The sequence below is a fragment of the Ochotona curzoniae genome, unplaced genomic scaffold, assembly GCF_017591425.1.
Source record: "Ochotona curzoniae isolate NIBS_2020 unplaced genomic scaffold, NIBS_Ocur_1.0 scaffold_4763, whole genome shotgun sequence".
Classification (NCBI taxonomy): domain Eukaryota; kingdom Metazoa; phylum Chordata; class Mammalia; order Lagomorpha; family Ochotonidae; genus Ochotona; species Ochotona curzoniae.
In genome coordinates, this window is record NW_024467123.1 from 3,660,810 (window position 1) to 3,678,610 (window position 17,801).

The 17,801-nt window shown below is 50.6% G+C and overlaps 1 protein-coding gene across 1 annotated transcript in view; it reads left to right on the plus strand.

Annotated features, from left to right (window-relative positions):
• Positions 1–16,474, plus strand: part of FRMPD2 (FERM and PDZ domain containing 2) — a 79,017-nt gene extending 62,543 nt beyond the window's left edge. Inside the window, exons 23-28 of the mRNA XM_040970386.1 lie at positions 698–783; positions 3,110–3,266; positions 4,591–4,805; positions 7,677–7,775; positions 8,848–9,191; positions 16,426–16,474. Of these exons, the coding sequence (XP_040826320.1) occupies positions 698–783; positions 3,110–3,266; positions 4,591–4,805; positions 7,677–7,775; positions 8,848–9,191; positions 16,426–16,474 (950 nt within the window). The remainder of the gene's footprint in view (positions 1–697; positions 784–3,109; positions 3,267–4,590; positions 4,806–7,676; positions 7,776–8,847; positions 9,192–16,425) is intronic.
• The last annotated feature ends 1,327 nt before the right edge of the window (positions 16,475–17,801 follow it).

A 17,801-nucleotide genomic window follows, 5' to 3' on the forward strand; every position in this document is an offset into this window, starting at 1 on the left:
TCCCTGAAACCTCAGGTGGAATGTCTGTCATAGCTCACTGGGGGAGCACGAGGTGGCAGAAAACCCGGAGATGCAAGTGAAGTGCATTCTTGTTTAACTTTTATGGGACGAAGTTGTGGTGTCACCACTGCAGCCTCCAAGCATGGCCATTCTCCCTCTCGGCTTTTCCCTGGGAAGACAGAGCTGGCACTGGGAGGGGACATGACCAGTCTTCTCTCTGTCCTGACTGCTGTGTGGCTGCTCAGAAGGGTTTAAAAAGTTTGTATTGTTGTCTCAATTTTGAGTCATAATTGACTCAAAAACGACACCTTATTGATCCATATCTGCTCTTGAAATTTTGGTGTCCTAAACATCAATCCTATATCCCCAACCTTCTCAAAAAACAAACAAAAACAAAAACAAAAAACCCAAGAGATAATACATGTTACTCCTGAGCAACCTGAGTGTACTTTCAAATATAGTTTCACAAACAGGAGGGAGGCCATCTTTGGAGCAGACCTGATTCAAGCCCGCTGTGAGCCAGTAATAGAAAGGCTTTTACGGCATTAATCTGATGTGTATCTCAGAAGAAGGCAGTGAGTATGTTCCAAGAGGCCCCTGGGTAGTATCTTGGCAACTCTGCTTCCTGTTGCTTCTTCCAGGGTCCCTCCTGGCAGCTGCAGAAGCCCAGGATGTGACAGGCATCCCCCCTTTGCAGGTGACCGGCTCCTGCAGGTGGATGGTGTGAGCCTGTGTGGCCTCACCCACAAGCAGGCAGTGCAGTGCCTCAAGGGCCCTGGCCAGGTGAGTGCCCCCTTTCCTTCTAGAACTTTCCAGAATGTCATCAGCATCAGCAGTTGCCCCAGCTGGGAAGGAGGCCACCTTTCTTCTCTGTTTTATTCTCTTGTGCTTCTTCCTCTCTATTGCTTGCCCGTGGGAAATGCAGGAGGCAGCAGACAGATGTTTCCAGGCAGAAACCTCACCCCCTATAAATAGCCTTGACAAGCCTGCTTGTTGCCTGCCTGGCTCCTGGAATCAGACAGTGGAACAGAGCTGATAGACCGAGGAGCCGGTGATGTCGTCATCAAGGGCTGTGCCTCCTACGCCCTGCTGATCAGCAGCTCCAACTGCTCTCAGGCCCTCTCCCCTCCCTCATTCCCTCCCTCCCTCCAACTCATGCCCACCTACCCCTAGCTCATGGCATGCCCCACTGCCCTGAGTTCACACCTTCCAGGGCCTGGGCGGGCTTCCCAGGGATTCTTTTGATCTCAGTGATGTAGAAATCTAGGACACCAGAGCCATCCACTCAACTGAGTACTTTGTTCCCTGCAGTGCTGCCCTGGCATGTCCAGTCCACATGTGCTCCTCTGTCTCAGGGTGGAAGCCTTTAATCGCTCTAAGCTCCCTGAGCCTTGGAGCTAGCGTCATTGGTCAGCAGAGACAGAAAGAATTCCAGCAAAGATTAAATTCTGGTCTCTTTTGTTCCCTTTCCCCAAAACATAGTCTGCTAGTTTATGATGGAGTTTGCTCATAGGTGTGACCTTGGTTGGCAGGCCTTGAGATAGGTTATTCAGACCCTTGCTAATGAACTTGGCCAGGGAGGCTGCTTGGATGACCCATGGGAAATGATGACAGGTAGGGCTTGTCACTCAAGGCGTGGGTGCTGAATGGCAATGTTAGCAGAAGGATGGAAGCACGACCCAGGTGCCTGCATGGAAGCCTGGGGTTTCTCTAAAGCTTCTGGGTGCTGTCTGACCACTGAGCAACAGAGGTACCCAGCATTGTGGGGAAGAAGGGTGGGGAATAACAGCAGAAAGGAAGGAGGCAGACTGGCATGGACCTGAGATGCTGCGCTTTATGGGCATGAGTTTTAGAGGATACAAAGCATTAGAAACTTTTTTTTTTTAAAGATTTATTTTTATTATTTTTTTCATTGGAAAGGTGGATATACAGAGAGGAGAGAGAGAGAGGAAGATCTTCCGTCCAATGATTCACTCCCCAAGTGAGCGCAATGGGCCGATACTATGCCGATCCCAAGCCAGGAGCCTCTTCCGGGTCTCCCACATGGGTGCAGGGTCCCAAAGCCTTGGGCTGTCCTCGACTGCCCCCCCGGGCCACAGGCAGGGAGCTGGAAGGGAAGCGGGGCCGCCGGGATTAGAACCAGCGCCCATATGGGATCCCGGGCGTGCAAGGCGAGGACCTTTAACCACTTGCGCCACCGCGCCGGGCCCCATTAGAAACTTTTAAAAAATATTTATTTATTTTTATTTGAAAGACAGAGCTACATATAGAAAAGTGATCTGCTAGTTCATGCCTGAAACAGCCTCAGTGGCCCGAGCTGAGCTGATCTGAAGCCAGAAGCTAGGAGCTTCTTCTGGGTCTCCCACATGGGTACAATGGTCCAAGGATCTGGACCATCTTTCGCTGCTTTCCTAGACCATAACTAGGGAACCAGATTGAAAGAGGAAAATCCAGGACTTGAACCCATGTGGGATGCTAGCATCACAGGGAGAGGATTAGTTTGTATGCTACCACATTGACCCTGACATTGGAGACTTTTAATTAAGGATGTGGCACTTGCAATTAAATCCATCTATTAGCCACAATGGGTGGGCCAACAGAGCTGGAAATACTATGATTCAGCAAACTGAGTTAACTGGGGTCCCTCAGCGCTGGCAGTGGGAGTGAAAACCAAGGAAGAGGCTATGGGAAATTTGTGAACTGTAGAAACCAGATGGATATTGGGAGGGCAGAAGGGGAAGAGCTGGACCCCTTCAGGGCTAGTGCCTGGCGGGTAATGGGGGAGTGGTTCCCTGTTCCCTGGGAGTAAAAGCAAGGGAGGCCTGTTTTAGGAAGAGGGGGAGAGGAGATGGTGAGCAAGGAGTGGAGAGAGAAGGTGCTGGCACTGCATCTGCCGAATTGGCCATGCACGTGTTCCCTCCAGATGCACTTGTCTAAAGGTGCAGGGGGCAATCTAGGTCTAGATCTCAGCAAATGGGAGAATCTGGAGATTTCAAGTTGACATTCACATGAAACCGCTTACCCAAAAGAATCAGACAAGGGAGAAGCATTTGCGGTGTGAAGGGTGCCCCTTTGGGCTGTGCTCTGAAGTGTCCGTCCTTGCTTCCAGGTTGTGAGACTGGTCTTAGAGAGGAGAAGCCCTGGGACTGCGCAGCAGTGTCCTGCTGGAGACAGAACTGGAGACAGAGCCGGAGACCAACACCCGGCAGTTTCCGTGGTAACAGCCTTGCCTGGCAGGCCCGCGAGCTGTGTCCCGGTGACAGATGGTGAGGGGAGAGAGAATTGAGTGTTACCATTGTCATGTTGTCAAATGCCGCTTCTGCATTGTCAAGCCTCCCCAAAAATGAACAGCGGTGACCGCTGTTGGAGGTGGGGTGCCTGGCTCTCAGCTGCCTTGGGAGCCAGTCTAATTGGCTGTAGCCCCTGGAACAGAAATGCGTTGTTCTCAAAAGATGACTAGTGCTGCTCTGCCCCGAGCCTCCCACCCCCGCCACCTTGTCTTGAACTGCTGGCACTCCTTCTGTGTAAGAATTTAGGGGTGAGGGCCCGGCGCGGTGGCGCAAGTGGTTAAAGGTCCTCGCCTTGCACGCCCGGGATCCCATATGGGCGCCGGTTCTAATCCCGGCAGCCCTGCTTCCCTTCCAGCTCCCTGCCTGTGGCCCGGGAAAGCAGTCGAGGATGGCCCAAGGCTTTGGGACCCTGCACCCGCGTGGGAGACCCGGAAGAGTCTCCTGGCTTCAGATCGGCATAGCATCGGCCCGTTGCGCTCACTTGGGGAGTGAATCATCGGACGGAAGATCTTCCTCTCTGTCTCTCCTCTCTGTATATCTGCCTTTCCAATGAAAAAATAATAAAAATAAATCTTTAAAAAAAAAAAAAGAATTTAGGGGTGAAAGCCTAGTGGAAGAATGTGCATTTTCTGCACACTTGGCTCTGCATTCCAGCGAAGACATTTATTCATCTGAGCACTGATGCGGCAGTTTGGAGGGACACGATCAACCAGATATGTTAGGTTAAAGAAATTACCAAAGGCTTTTTTTTTTTCCTGTTTCCCTTTACATTCTAAATTTTTTTTTAAACAAATATTTATTTATTTGGAAGGTAGAATTATAGAAATGGAGGGAGAGACATGTCTTTCACTTGCTGGCTTACTCCTCGAATGACCACAATGGCTGGGACAAGCCAAGGCCCGAGCCAGGGGCCTGGCACTCCGTGTGCATCCCCTGTATTGCTGGCAGGGCCCAAACACTCAGATAATCCTCCATGGATTTCCTAAGAAGCATTAATAAGGAGGTGGATTGGAAGTGGAGTAGCTGGGACTCGAACCGGCACTCAGGGATGCTGGTGTTGCAAGTGGCACCGCAATGCCGATCCCTCCTTTTGTTTATTTATTTAACACGTGATAACTTAGAGGCATTTTACTCCTGCAGCTCGGGGTAGCACTGATCTGTAATGGGTCTGTCGGACACGATCATACACGAGAGCGAGTGGAATCTTTATGTAAAGCAGAAATGTTTTTGCTTCCTTGGCAGTTTGCATTCTCACGCTGTGTCCTGAAGGATTTGTGTTTCTCAGCATCCCACAGTACAGGTCCCAAGTTCGAAGTCAAGCTGAAGAAGAACACCAACGGTTTGGGATTCAGTTTTGTGCAGACGGAGCGAGCGACCTGCAGCCACCCGGGGAGTGATCCCGTGAGGATCAAAAGGCTCTTTCCGGGGCAGCCAGCTGAGGAACATGGGGCCATCGCTGTGGGCGACGTCATCCTAGCAGTGAATGGAAGGTCTACAGAAGGCCTTGTCTTCCAGGTACTGGGGGTCTTACGGGACACAGCTGTGGCTGCAAGCTGACCTTGGCCAGGCATCCTTCAGGGTTGTCCACTGGAGGGGATTCTCGGTGCTCTTGAACGCCATACCTGGAGCCAGGACTTAGATCACACAAAGGCAGCGATTGGCGAGACATTGCCATATTCAGTTGTCTGTCTCTGTGACCTTGATTGAGCCTTGCTTCTTGGCTCACTGGTAAAACTGGTGATGAACCTGTGGTTTTTGTGTTGACTGAAGGTCTCGGGGCACACGGCCCACAAGGCTGGAGTGGGGCCCCATCTGCTCTCCTCTGCTAACCTTGCAACTTTCCCCTCCTACCCCCCAAAGATCTATTTATTTTACTTGAAATTCAGCATTACAGAGAGAGGGGGAAAGACAAAGAGGGAGAGATCTTCCATCTGATGGTTTATTTCCCAGTTGGTCACAATGGCCAGAGCTAGGCAGATTAGAAGCCGGGAGTCAGGAGCTTCTTCCAGGACTCCCACATGGATGCAGGGGCCTAAGGCCTTGGACCATCTTTTGCTATTTTCCCAGGTCATTAAGAAGGACCTGGAGGGTTTGGCGTGGTAGCCCAGACACTAAAGTTCTTGCCTTGCATGCAATTGTGTGTGCATTGGGATCTTTTTTTTTTTTTTAAAGATTTATTTTTATTATTTTTTTATTGGAAAGGCGGATATACAGAGAGGAGAGACAGAGAGGAAGATCTTCCATCCGATGATTCACTCCCCAAGTGAGCGCAACGGCTGATACTATGCCGATCCGAAGCCAGGAGACTCTTCCGGATCTCCCACACGGGTGCAGGGTCCCAAAGCCTTGGGCCGTCCTCTGCTGCTTTCCCAGGCCACAGGCGGGGAGCTGGATGGGAAGCGGGGCTGCTGGGATAGAACTGGCGCCCATATGGGATCCCGGGCGTGCAAGGCGAGGACCTTAACCACTTGCGCCACCGCGCCGGGCCCTGCATTGGGATCTTATGTGGGCGCAGGTTCATGTCCTGGCTGCTCCATTTCCCATCCAGCTTCCTGTTTGTGGCCTGGGAAAGCAGTGAATGATGGCTCAAAACTTTGAGACCCTGCACCCATGTGGGAGATCTGCAAAAGGCTCTTGGCTCTAGGCTCCTGGCTTCGGATTGGCTCAGCATTGGTTATTGTGGCCACTTGGAGTGAACCAGCAGTCAGAAGATATTTTTCTCTGTTTCTCCTTCTCTCTGTAAATCTGACTTTCCAATGAAAATAAATATTTTTTTTAAAGAGGGAAACTGGATTGGAAGTGGAGCAGCTGGTACTTGGACTGGTACCCATATGCAATGTCGGCATGGCAGATGGAGGGTTGGCTTGCTAACCACTGTACTTTACCCACATTTACAATTTTTGACCCATGGTTCTACTAAGAAAATTGCATGTGTGTGAGGGGGAGAGGAAGACTCCTTTCAATGGTAACAGCCCCAAATCTCAAGGAAACTTTGCAGATATGAGTCAGAGTCCTGGTAATAATGGATTAAGTCAAGGAGAGCTGAGTAAAGGTGTGATTAGGTTATGGGCAAGCTCAGGGGAACCTCATCATAGGGGGCAACTGTCTCCTGAGCCCATAGCAGGTCAGAAAACAGCAATTACCTAGTCCTTGGAACTGAGAGAGCAGCTGGCGAAAGCAGCTCGCTGACACAGGTCGTGACATTAGCCAAGGGACCTGACAGTCCTGTGGCAGCTCCGAAGGGAGGAAGTCAGACAACAACACTGACCTTCCTCTGGCCCCTGCAGGTGATCCCTGTCCAGGCTCCTCCTGGCAGAGCCCAGCAGGATGTAGCCTCTTGCCCCAGGAGCCCTGACAAGATGGATAGGTAGATGTGGGGGGACAGGCCGTGCAGACTCAGAGATTACGGTGAGGTGGGAACAGACAAGAAAGCAGCAGCGGCAGCTGTGAAAGCGCATGTGTGATGCTAACCCCGGGAGCCAGGATGGAGGGCTTCCTGAAGGAGGCCTGGGTGTCTGCCTCAGCAGTGCCAAAGCAGGGGACAGTTGGCCAAATCCAGTGATGCCGAGGGATGCTACTGGCCTCTAGAGACCAGCGATACTGCTAACTATCCTAGAAGGCACGGGACAGATGTCCTAACACCTTAGTGCTGCTAAGCGGTTGAAGAATTTGTCTCTGAGAGGAAATAGGAGCTATCAGGGCAAGCTGGAGCTCCCGGGCATGGGGAAGGTGGCTTGGAGCAAGTGGTGCCGCATGCTGGGAATTTAGCATGTGGATGCAATGGGGAGCAGGTGGGAGAGAGAGCAAGCTGGGGTGAGAGGCAGCAGCAGTTAGGAGCAGACTCTGTGCTAGGCTTTGGAACTCACACCTAGAGCAAGGTGAACCAGACAGACGAGCGGCAGGGGGAAAAAGGGACCTGGTCATCTCTGCATCTTGGGAAGACCACCCTGTGCAATGTGGAGCAAGGTGGGTGAAGGGACACTGGACAGGACAGGAGCAGCGAGAAGGTCCCCATGGAATCACAGAGGAGAGTGTCCAAGCCTTGGCAGCCTTCAGAGGCTGAGAAGGTGGCATCTGTATGGGGAGGGGAGTGGGGAGAGAAAGGAGATTGCAAAGGGAACAGCCATTGGTTTGAGTCACTCTTTCTCTGGCTGAAGAGGAGGCTTTAGTTTTGGTGATGCTGCCCCAGTGCCCTGCATAGCCTCTGTAGGGGCTGCAAGCCACTAGTCCTGAAACCTTAAACTTGGTAAAGTCAGGCCTGTGGTGGCATTTTCCAAAGCCCTACTGGAGGTGAGAACCTGATCAAGAGGAGGGCTGAGGAGCCACGCATGGGAGACCATGGGGCGCTCCCTCAAGACCTCACCATTGGGGCTGGGTTTCTCACAGGAAGTGCTCCACCTGCTGCGAGCGGCCCCAGAGGAAGTCACGCTCCTCCTGTGCCGACCCTCTCCAGGAGCGCTGCCTGAGGTGGAGCCGGGATGGCAGGTAAGATGGGCACCTCCGCCATCCTTACCTGGGGGATAGGAGGCGGTGCTGTGCATAACATGTGGCTTTCGACTGCAGTGCAGACTGATTTGTACAAGAAGGTTGAGCAATGACAATAAGTCATGGCAGGTGTCACAGTGAGAACCTCAGACACCAACAAGGGTGGAAGCAATGGAAGAGAATTGCATTTAGAGATGTGAGGAGGAGACCTAAGAAAGGCCATCTGTCTCCCAAAGAAAATGAAAGCGAAATTTTACTGGAGGTGGATAATCACTGTTTTCCATATTGGTTTCCTGTTCTCATATTTATTCAGATTTCACAAATGCAGTCATCCTCACTTATGCATGGGAGAGATGTCAAGGCCCCCATGTATGCCCAGGACCACAGATGGCACTAAACCCAACATCTAATGGTTTTTTTTTTTTAACCTATGTACCCTGCAACACTGTCACATAGTGATAACATTCATCTGTCCTTCCAGGCTTTTATGCCCCAGTGACTCCTTCACCTCACTTCTCTTGTGCTCTGGGGTCTCTATGATGTACAATAGGGTGGCTTCAGCACAGGCAGCATGGTGGGCACTCCCTGGTAACAGAGATGACCGAGAGGAGAGTGACATATTCAGTGGAGATGTGCTGGATGAAGGCATGTCTCACTTTCTAGGTGGGGCAAAGGACATTGTAGAGTTCATCATTGCTGTCCAGAATGTTGTGCAACTTAAAACTAGTTCTGGAATGTTGTTCTTAGTATGTTCAGGTGGTTGCCTGGGAATAAGGAATAGGAGAGCTCTACTGTGTCTGTCACCAACACATAAATCACACTTTCATTAGGAGCTTCCACTTTGCCTGAGCAAAGGTGCTTAGAGACAGGGTTGGGTGTGTAGTAAGTGCCTAGAGGGAGAATGTGCAGGAGCTGGGATCCCAGGAGCGCAAGACTGACTCCCCAGGCCAGTACTTGACTGCTCTAAGCTACAGTCACATGAAGAAAAGCTCTTTTCTGTTCACAAGGCATCTCCTAGAGTTTGCTCTGTGTGCACCGTGGAGCCCATATTTATTTGGATATCTTTTAATAGACACCCGTGGCCTCAACAGACAAAGACTTCACCAGGACAGCACAAACTGACCCAGAGCTGAGTCCCGACCCGGATCAGAAGGAGAGCTGGCAGGATAGCACCTCCTTGGACACATGGGAAGGTCCCGGCCTTACGCCTGAACCTTTCCACAATGCTGTGAGAGTGACTCAAGGGCGCCAAGAAAGAGACAGACCCTGGCCCAGCCCCTCAACACACCCGCTGGAGTCCCAGCCTCACTTATGCAGCTTTCACCGAGAGAGGGACGCCCCGGTGTTGGCTACAGCATTGGAAAAGGACATGAGGCAACGCTGCTATTCTGCCTCTGAGCTCAGGAGACTTGGAAGGTAAGCCTCACCTTGTGTGCAGACCTTTTGTGGACGACTCACCTTGCATCGCAGTCAAGCCATCCAGTGGTGATGTTCAGACACCTGCTGTGCCATCACTGTTCTAGGTGTTGGCAGGGGTGGCAGAAGCAAGGGAGGCACAGGCTCTGGAGCCACATCTTGCGATATGTGTGGGAGACAAGGCAACCATGACTGCAATGATCCCCAATGAGTCATGGAAGCTACGGATGACAGGCCTTGGGCTTTTTCTCAGGACACAAACCTTTGCATCCATCTTGGCCTCTTTCTCTTAAAAAAAGATTTACTTACTTATTTTAAGGAGAGAGAGAGAAAGAGAGAGAGAGAGAGATCTGCTGATTTACTTCCCAAATAGCCACAACACCCCAGGCTGGGCTGGGCTGAAGCCAGGAGCCTGGAGCTCCATCCAAATCTCTCCATGTTCGTGGCAGCGAACCAGTCACCCAAGCCATGCCCTGCTGCCCTCCCAGGTACATGAGCAGGGAGCTGGATTGAAAGTAGCACAGCCGGAATTCAGACCAGCATCCACATGAGATGCTGGCATTGTAGACGGTGGCTTAATGCACTGTACCACAACATTGACCCCATACCTGCAGCTTTCATACCCGTGTGTTCAACCCCCCCCCAACACATGCACGGTTACTCCTGCCCTGTACATGTAGACTTTTCCAGCTTGCTTGTGTTCCCTAAACATTACAGCACAACAAGTATTTGGACAGCATTTGCGTTGTTTCATGTATTATAGGTCACCTAGAGATCATTTAGAGCATACAGAAGGATGTGTAATATGCAAATACTATACCATTTACTGTAAAACACTTGAGCATCAGCAGGTGTGTTAGTATCTGAAGGGGTTCCTGGAACTGATACCCAGTGGACACTCAGGGACCAGCCCAGGAGTGGAGTGGCACACTTAGACCCAGGGAATGCTGAGACAGACTGATGCTAGGCATCCTGTCCTTAAAAGCATGTGTACACAGTGTCCTAAACAGCACTGTGCCAGCCAAATAGAAGCCAAACAATCCGCAAGGCAGAATAGGATAGGCAAACCTATCTGCCTTGGAAAGGGGTACACACAGGTGTGTTAGCGTTTTCTTTGTTGCATTCTAGGCAATAAAACAATAAAGGGAATATTACAGAGGGCAGTGCTGCCTGAGGACAATCGTCGGGGTGATCTTGTAGGACATACTCAGAAAACCATACTTACATGTGAGAACAGGGCTGGAGTTCAACTCTGTGAGAGCAGGGCTGGAGTTTGGTGGGGACTCTGAGAGCCGAGCTGTAAAGGGGCTCTGAGCTTTGATACAAGCTGGGAATCTCACTTGCCACTTGCTTTTAACTAGCTATAGTCAATAGATGTCAACACTGTATGTATCTGATTGCTAGCGTAGGCACTCAACGTATCCTTCATGGAGTCCCAGGGCCTTAGCTGGCCCCCTGTAGCATGAGCTGCTCTCCTTTCCTACCCTGTGCTCTGCAACATGTGTAATATCCTCCAGGAAGGGGCCCTGCTCATGCTCTACCATGGAAGCCTGCTTATCTTCCCGCAGCTGTTGATCAGCATTTCCTTGGATGAAGAGGCCACTTCCCTCTCTGAATCTGCAAGTCCTTACCTTTTGGGCACTCATTTGGAGAACATCACCACCCTCTGCTTTTTATCTGAATCCAGTTACATTTGGCTGAGGGTCCCCTGCTTGCAAGAGTACACCAGATGTCCCAAGTCTGTCTGCCTTGGAGGGACTTGCTCCTCTCTAGAGTCACACAAGGCTCCCCATAGCTTGGTCCAGAGCATTCTCACGGAGCCACTGGTCTTTGGCATTACCCAGCACCTTGCGGCCCTGGCAGCCTTGCTGTTGCCAGCACAGGCGCGCTCCATGGCCAACACCTCTCCCTTCCTCTCGCCTCCCCGTGAAGAGTGCATTCTGTCCCTTCTCACTTCCTGGCAGCATTTCCGCCTTATTTTCTCTCCCACCACTGGCTGAAAGGACACAAATTGTTTCAGGTTCTTCTTCAACAGATATTAGCTTGCGTTTATCCACACATGGTTAGTGATCGCCCCCTACAGGAACAAAAGTGTAAGACGTCCGGCCGTGGTGCCAATGTGTCTAGCTGCCTGGAGACGGACTTTTCTGAGCTTGAACCTTTCCAAGTGCACATGAGAGCCAGGAAACCTTCAAAGGAAGAAAATACACATGCAGACCCTTATCACAGCTCCTCAGATGCAGCACAAACTCCATTTCTTTCCCTTTGCTAGGTTGTTTCCAGTTAAAGAACAGGTCTTATTAACTGAAAATCCCAGCAATATTGCAGCTTACCATCTGCCAGATGGCTACTTCTACTGCCAGATGGGTGCCAGCACCCCAGCGAACCCTGAGCATTCATACAGAAGATTACGTTTCATTTCTTCTTCCCCGTACTCTGAATCTCTGCACTCTGTAGCAGAAACTTGACCCCGCTGTGTAGATAATGCGTACAGCAGGGCACTGCATTTTCATGGGAGGAAGTTGGGATAGTATGCCAAATGGCAAAGGCTGGACCACGCTGAAGCCAGGAGCCAGGAACCAGGGGCTTCCTTTGGGTCTCTCCCAGGGGTGCAGGTGCCCAAGGACCAAGCCATCCTCCACTACTTTCTTAGGCCACAGAGAGGGGATCAAAAGTGGAGCAAATGGTGTCCATATGGGAGGCTGGTGCTGCAGGCGGAGAGTTAACCTGATATGCCACCATGCTGGTCCCGGCTTTTTCTCTCTCTGTGTCTTTCAACCCACACGTACACAAGCACGCGTGCATACACACACATGGCTTCAAAAGTTCATACAAGATGCATATTATGAAAAAATTGCATACCTTCAAAAATCTTTGTGCCAAAACAAACAAATTTTAGTTCTGTTTTGCATGAACCCTTTGAAGCTGCCTTCTGTATATTTCTGTAACTTTGGGTTACCCACGTAGTAGTTGAATTCACATAAGTGAATGGTGTGTATATTTTACAAAGTACCACACTGATGTATGTATGATGTAAGTCTCCAACACCATTTCACAGTGCAAAAATGAGACAGAAGTCCTTGCAATGCCCCCGATGTTACTGACACCTTTTGGGGGGAGGGTGCTCGTCCTGAAATGGCAGAAGATTTTGAAGAGGTCAAAGGTCAGGCAAAACAGCAGTCAGACAGAGTCACGAGGCTGACCCGTGAGCAGAGCTGGGATGGGAAGAAATGTTTGTGAACTAAATGTTTGAAAATCCAGAGGAGGGCCTGGCACGGTGGCGCAGTGGTTAAGGTCCTCGCCTTGCACGCCCGGGATCCCATATGGGCGACGGTTCTAATCCCGGCGGCCCCACTTCCCTTCCAGCTCCCTGCCTGTGGCCTGGGAAAGCAGTTGAGGATGGCCCAAAGCTTTGGGACCCTGTACCTGTGTGGGAGACCCGGAAGAGGCTCCTGGCTTCGGATCGGCATAGCATCGGCCATTGCGCTCACTTGGGGAGTGAATCATCGGATGGACGAAAGATCTTCCTCTCTGTCTCTCCTCTCTGTATATCCGCCTTTCCAATAAAAAAATAATAAAAATAAATCTTAAAAAAAAAAAAAAAGAAAATCCAGAGGAGCAAGAAACCCAACCAACCCAGTGAAGAAAGGGGCGGAAGGATCTGAATACAAGAAACACAAATGACAAACAGATACAGAAGAAAGAATGCTCCATGTCACCACTCCTCAGGGAAACACAGAATGCCTGCGCCCCCCAGTGCACAAGTAGTCAGCGCTGATGAAGATATGGAGAAAAGGGAACCTTCCATCCGCATGGGGGGAATGTACAGACTCTGGGGAAAAGTAGAGCTGTAAGTGCCCTGGGATCCAGCAGTCCCCCAATGGGGTGTATATCCAAAGACAGGAAATCAAACCAAAGGGACACCTGCTCCCTTGTAGCACAGTTAGCAACAGCCAAGGTGCGGAATCAGCCGAGATGCCCATCGTCAGAAGAATGGGTCAAGAGGATGTGGTATGTACCGAGAGAGAAAACGGAATGTTATGTAGGCATAGCTGTTATTGGCAGCAAAATACATGAAAGTGAAGGACATTACATATAAACACATATCACACACATATGTATACACACACACATATATATATATATACATACATACATACACACATTTTTTATTTTTCATGATATAGTTCCACAGGCTGGGAGGTTTCCCCATTCCCTCCCCCACACACTTTCCCACCCTATATTATGCAGTAGTATAGTCCTTCAGCAACAGTTACAAGTGCATCATTCTGCTACTTAAGTGTATCCTGACATTGTAGGTTATAGACAATGTTAGAGAGACCCAGCATGTTCTTGTCAAGATCTATTTAACAGTTTCATTGGGAGTGAAGGACATTATATTAAGTGAAATAAACCAGACTCAGAAAGATACATATTGCATGTTCTCCCTCACAGGTGAAAGCTAAAAGTTCCCATCTGAACCTAGAGTGGTGATGGCTGGAAGCTGGAAGGAGTGAGGAGGGACGGAGCAAGGTTGGGTAACAGGTTGTAGACAGAAGGAGTAGGTTCCTACTGTTACACAGCATGGTGACTGCAGTTTACAATAACCCAAATTATACATTTTTGAACAAACAGAAGAGAGGAACTCCACAACAAGGAGAGCGATCAGTACACATAATACACATGTGCTGAAATGTCACACCATACCCCAGAAATACGCACCACTATCGTCTGTCAACATTTAAAAACAATTTTAAAGCATAATAAATACAGCATTTTGAAAATGTTTAGAAATGTTAAGTTTATTTTGATGCACGGATTTATTTATTCAGTTATTTTTATTAGAAAGGTAGATTTATAGAGAGAAAGATCTTCCACCCGTTGATTTACTCTCTAAAGTGCCTGCAGTGGCTGGAGCTGAGCTAATCCAAAGCCAGGAGCCAAGACACCCTTCCTGGTCTGCCATGCGGGTGCAGGGTCCCAAGGCTTTGGGCTGTCCTCCACTGGCTTCCCAGGCCATAAGCAGGGAGCTGTAAGGGAAGTGGAGTGTCTGGAATAAGAACCGGCACCCATCTGGGATCCCAGAGTGTGCAAGGCGAGGACTTTAGCCACTAGGCTACCACAATAGGCCTGGTGCGCAGGTTTTTGAGATTCACAACACGTTTTTCAGAACAGACATTCCCATGAACGTTTGAACACTCCTCATTTGCATGGATTTCAGCTTTCCCCACACCAAAGTAAACTTGTCTTTTGATTTTGTTTTCCATGAGCTTGTTGAAGTGGCCTCATGTAGGTGACAAGTGCAGGTTTATCAACTGAGCTTTAAATTCAGCACCCCTTTGAACCTCTTTATTTTGTTGTGTGGGTCACGTGCAAATCTCATCAACCGGACCGTAAATGGAGCCTGCGGGGACAGACCAAGGCTCCAGGCTGCACCATCAGAGGCTAGCGGGGACGTCAGAGCAGGATCCTATGCTGGAGAAGGCCGAGTCTGAGACACAAGACTCCAAATGTCTCGGGAGTTGAAGCACGAAGAAACAGAACAAGTGCAATACCTTACTGCCTCAAGCTTGGAATGGTACCTCCTACTAACTTGAAAGATGCAGATGGGTTTGGGAGCCCATGTCTTCCAAGGCCAGGACAGCTATCCGGGGTGACTGGGTCTGGTGTCTTCCTGCAATAGATCATCTTGTGGCAAGCATGGCCTGCAGAACAATGTCGCTAATCTCAGGGCTGACCTGGGTTTGTTTGTTTGTTTCTTTTTTTTCTTTCTTTCTTCCTAAAGATTTATTTATTTTTATTGGAAAGTCACATATACAGAGCAAAGGAGATACAGAAAGAGAGATTTTCTGTCTGCTGTTTCACCTCTCAAGTGCCCACAATGGCCAGAGCTGAGCAAGTCTGAAGCCAGGAGTCAGGAGCTTCCTCTGGGTCTCCCATGCGGGAGCAGGGTCCTAGGGCCTTGGGCCATCCTTGACTGCTTTCCCAGGCTACACGGAGGGAGCTGGATGGGAAGTAGAGCAGCTGGGATTAGAACTGGTGCCCATACAGGATCCTAGTGCACGCCAGTCGAGGACCTTAGCCACTAGGTTACCACGCTGGACCCTGAGCTGGATTTTTATAGACACAGACAAGAACAAGCTGAAGGACATGGTGAAGACCCTGGTTCTGGGTACCTCTGTCAGCCGGTGTACGAGAGATGGACTGAGCAGGGAGCCTGCAAGGGGGCCCACACTCTCTGGGGCGCTGGTTGCCTCTTTTCCTGGCATGCCACCTGCTGAAACACCTGCCTTGCTCTGAAGAAATGCCACCTTCTGTGTCCCAATCCTTGAGTCTCTAATACAGACTCTGCATTAAAATGCACACGGGCCTTCTCACTGTATCTCGGCTTGTTCACCTTTCCCCACTTCCCAGGCAAAGCTCCCAGGGCAGCCTGGAACTGCGGAACGGAAGGCCATCATGGTCCCTGACCTGCCGTGGGATGATGGCCGGGATTCCACCAGCCTTGCCTCTTGCCTCTCACACTAAAGCTTCCCTACGTCACTGCCCAGGCAGCGTCAGTAGCCAAACCGGAGAGTAAGGAGCTAAGTCAGTGGGGATGCGGAGAGTGGGAATATGGTGGCAGAAGATGATGCATGCGCAGTCTGATGGCAGTAATGGCCGATGGGCCACTGTCACCTGTGGCTCTGAAACAAGCTTAGCATCATCGAGGTAGAGGGAAGGGTTTGCCCTAAGTCTAGGGCTGAGCAACAGGTGGATTTCCCATTCTTTTGTGGATGTCCTCTCTGTGTATATGAAAACGTACACATTGTGGTCCGCACACGATTCAGCCATGTACTTTATATTATCAAACCTGTTTTCCCTCTTAGCTCAGCAATTAGATTTTTTACTGTTGAAGTTTTCTCTTACAGCATAGAATTTCTTCTTCATATCCAAGTGTGTGTGTGTGTGTGTGTGTGTTTTCATGAGACATGCTCCTGCATGGTCCCTGAAGCTCTCAGGAGAGTCCATGACAGAGAGGGAGGAGGATGGGCCCTGGACCGCTTGGGGAGCCTGTGGCTCCTAGGAGGATGCAGAGCTAATATTAAAGAAGCAGGGGCACTGTAGGCCAGGAGACTGGCAGGTCCCGGCACCTAACGAAGCCAGTCCGTTGGTCAGGGCATGGGATGGAGGGTGAGGTGTTAGAAAGTGTGTGGATGCTGTAACACTCCATCTGTGTATGCTTGTCTCTTAGATGGTCCTTCTCATCCTCTCTAAGCAGACTCACCAGAGGCCTCTTCTGAGCACCTTCTTTGCCTGTCTGCGGCACCGTGTGTGTGTGGATTGCCTTTTCTAACCCATGGCCTGTGTGGGAAGCTGGGGGCTGAGGCCTCCTCGCTTGCACCTGCAGCCATGCTACCAGCCAATGAACTTCACCGTGCTGCTGCTTCCTGTGTTCTTCCTACATCATGGGCAGTCCATGTTACTCCAGCTACTGGCCTCTCTGAACAGGCACACATTCAGCACACAGCCGGGGGACCTGGTATCTATATGGATTGCTTTAAAAGTTGCCTGCTTGAGTTGCTTCCAATCCTCTTCTCTGACACTTTCTCATTCCTCTGCTGAAACATTCACCACTGTGTCCATAACAGCATCTCACACTCCTGCACCTGGGAGCCACAGAAGGGCGGAATCTGAAGCATCCAACGGAAGTGGCACAGCCATCTCTTATGCTTCTTGCTTTTTCAAATAACAAACTGACATTCCGAATATGTCTGTAACCTTCCCAGGGTTGACAGACTGTAACTAGAATGAGAACTGCAGTTACAGCTCTTTTCCATGCTGTCCCCTCCTGGTCTCCTGGGCTTGGGAAGGTGCCCTCCCACCCCTGCCATCAGCTCCTGTAATGCTCAGAGTTGCCATCACCATAGCATGTGCTCCCACCTGGACAGTAACATTTGCCTCCTGTTTTTTCTCTTTGCTGGGGGCTGCTGCAGGGTGTGGGGCCATGTCTTGCCCTCTGTTGGCTTCTGGTGCCCTGGTGGACTTGGACAGAATCCTGGCTGGGCCTCCCCTGACGCACTGCAGTGAACACTCTGGAAGGCTGGGAGCAGGGGGCTGGGTATCTTTGGTCAAAGCTGCGAGGCACAGGGGTTTTGTTTTCCAGTGATGAAGAAGGGGATCTGAGCCCTCCGTCCCAATCCCCTTCTCCCTCCTGGGAGGATGAAGACTACCTAACCATGGACTCTGCCACCGAAGGCCAGCTCCCCTGCAGTGACTGTCTGGAGGCGGATGCGGATACCATTCTCTTGCCTCAGTTCTGTTCCTCGGCCATTTGCCCAGAGCATTCGTCTGCAGTAGGCGGTCATGGGAGTGACAGCGAATGGGAAGACCTAGAGGAGCCCATGGACATGAACGCCAGTGACCTCAGGTGGGTGTTACCCAGCTTGGGGGGTGGTGGGGTGGGGAGCATCCTGTGGGTGTAGCGTCAGAGCTCACAGCCACTGCTGGCATCAGGGCACAGCGGGGTAAACTGTATCTATGACAACGACACAGGTTCCAGTGCTGGCTGCCCTACTTCCAATCCAGCACCCTGTTAACGCACCTGGGAGAGCAGCGGAGAACACGGCA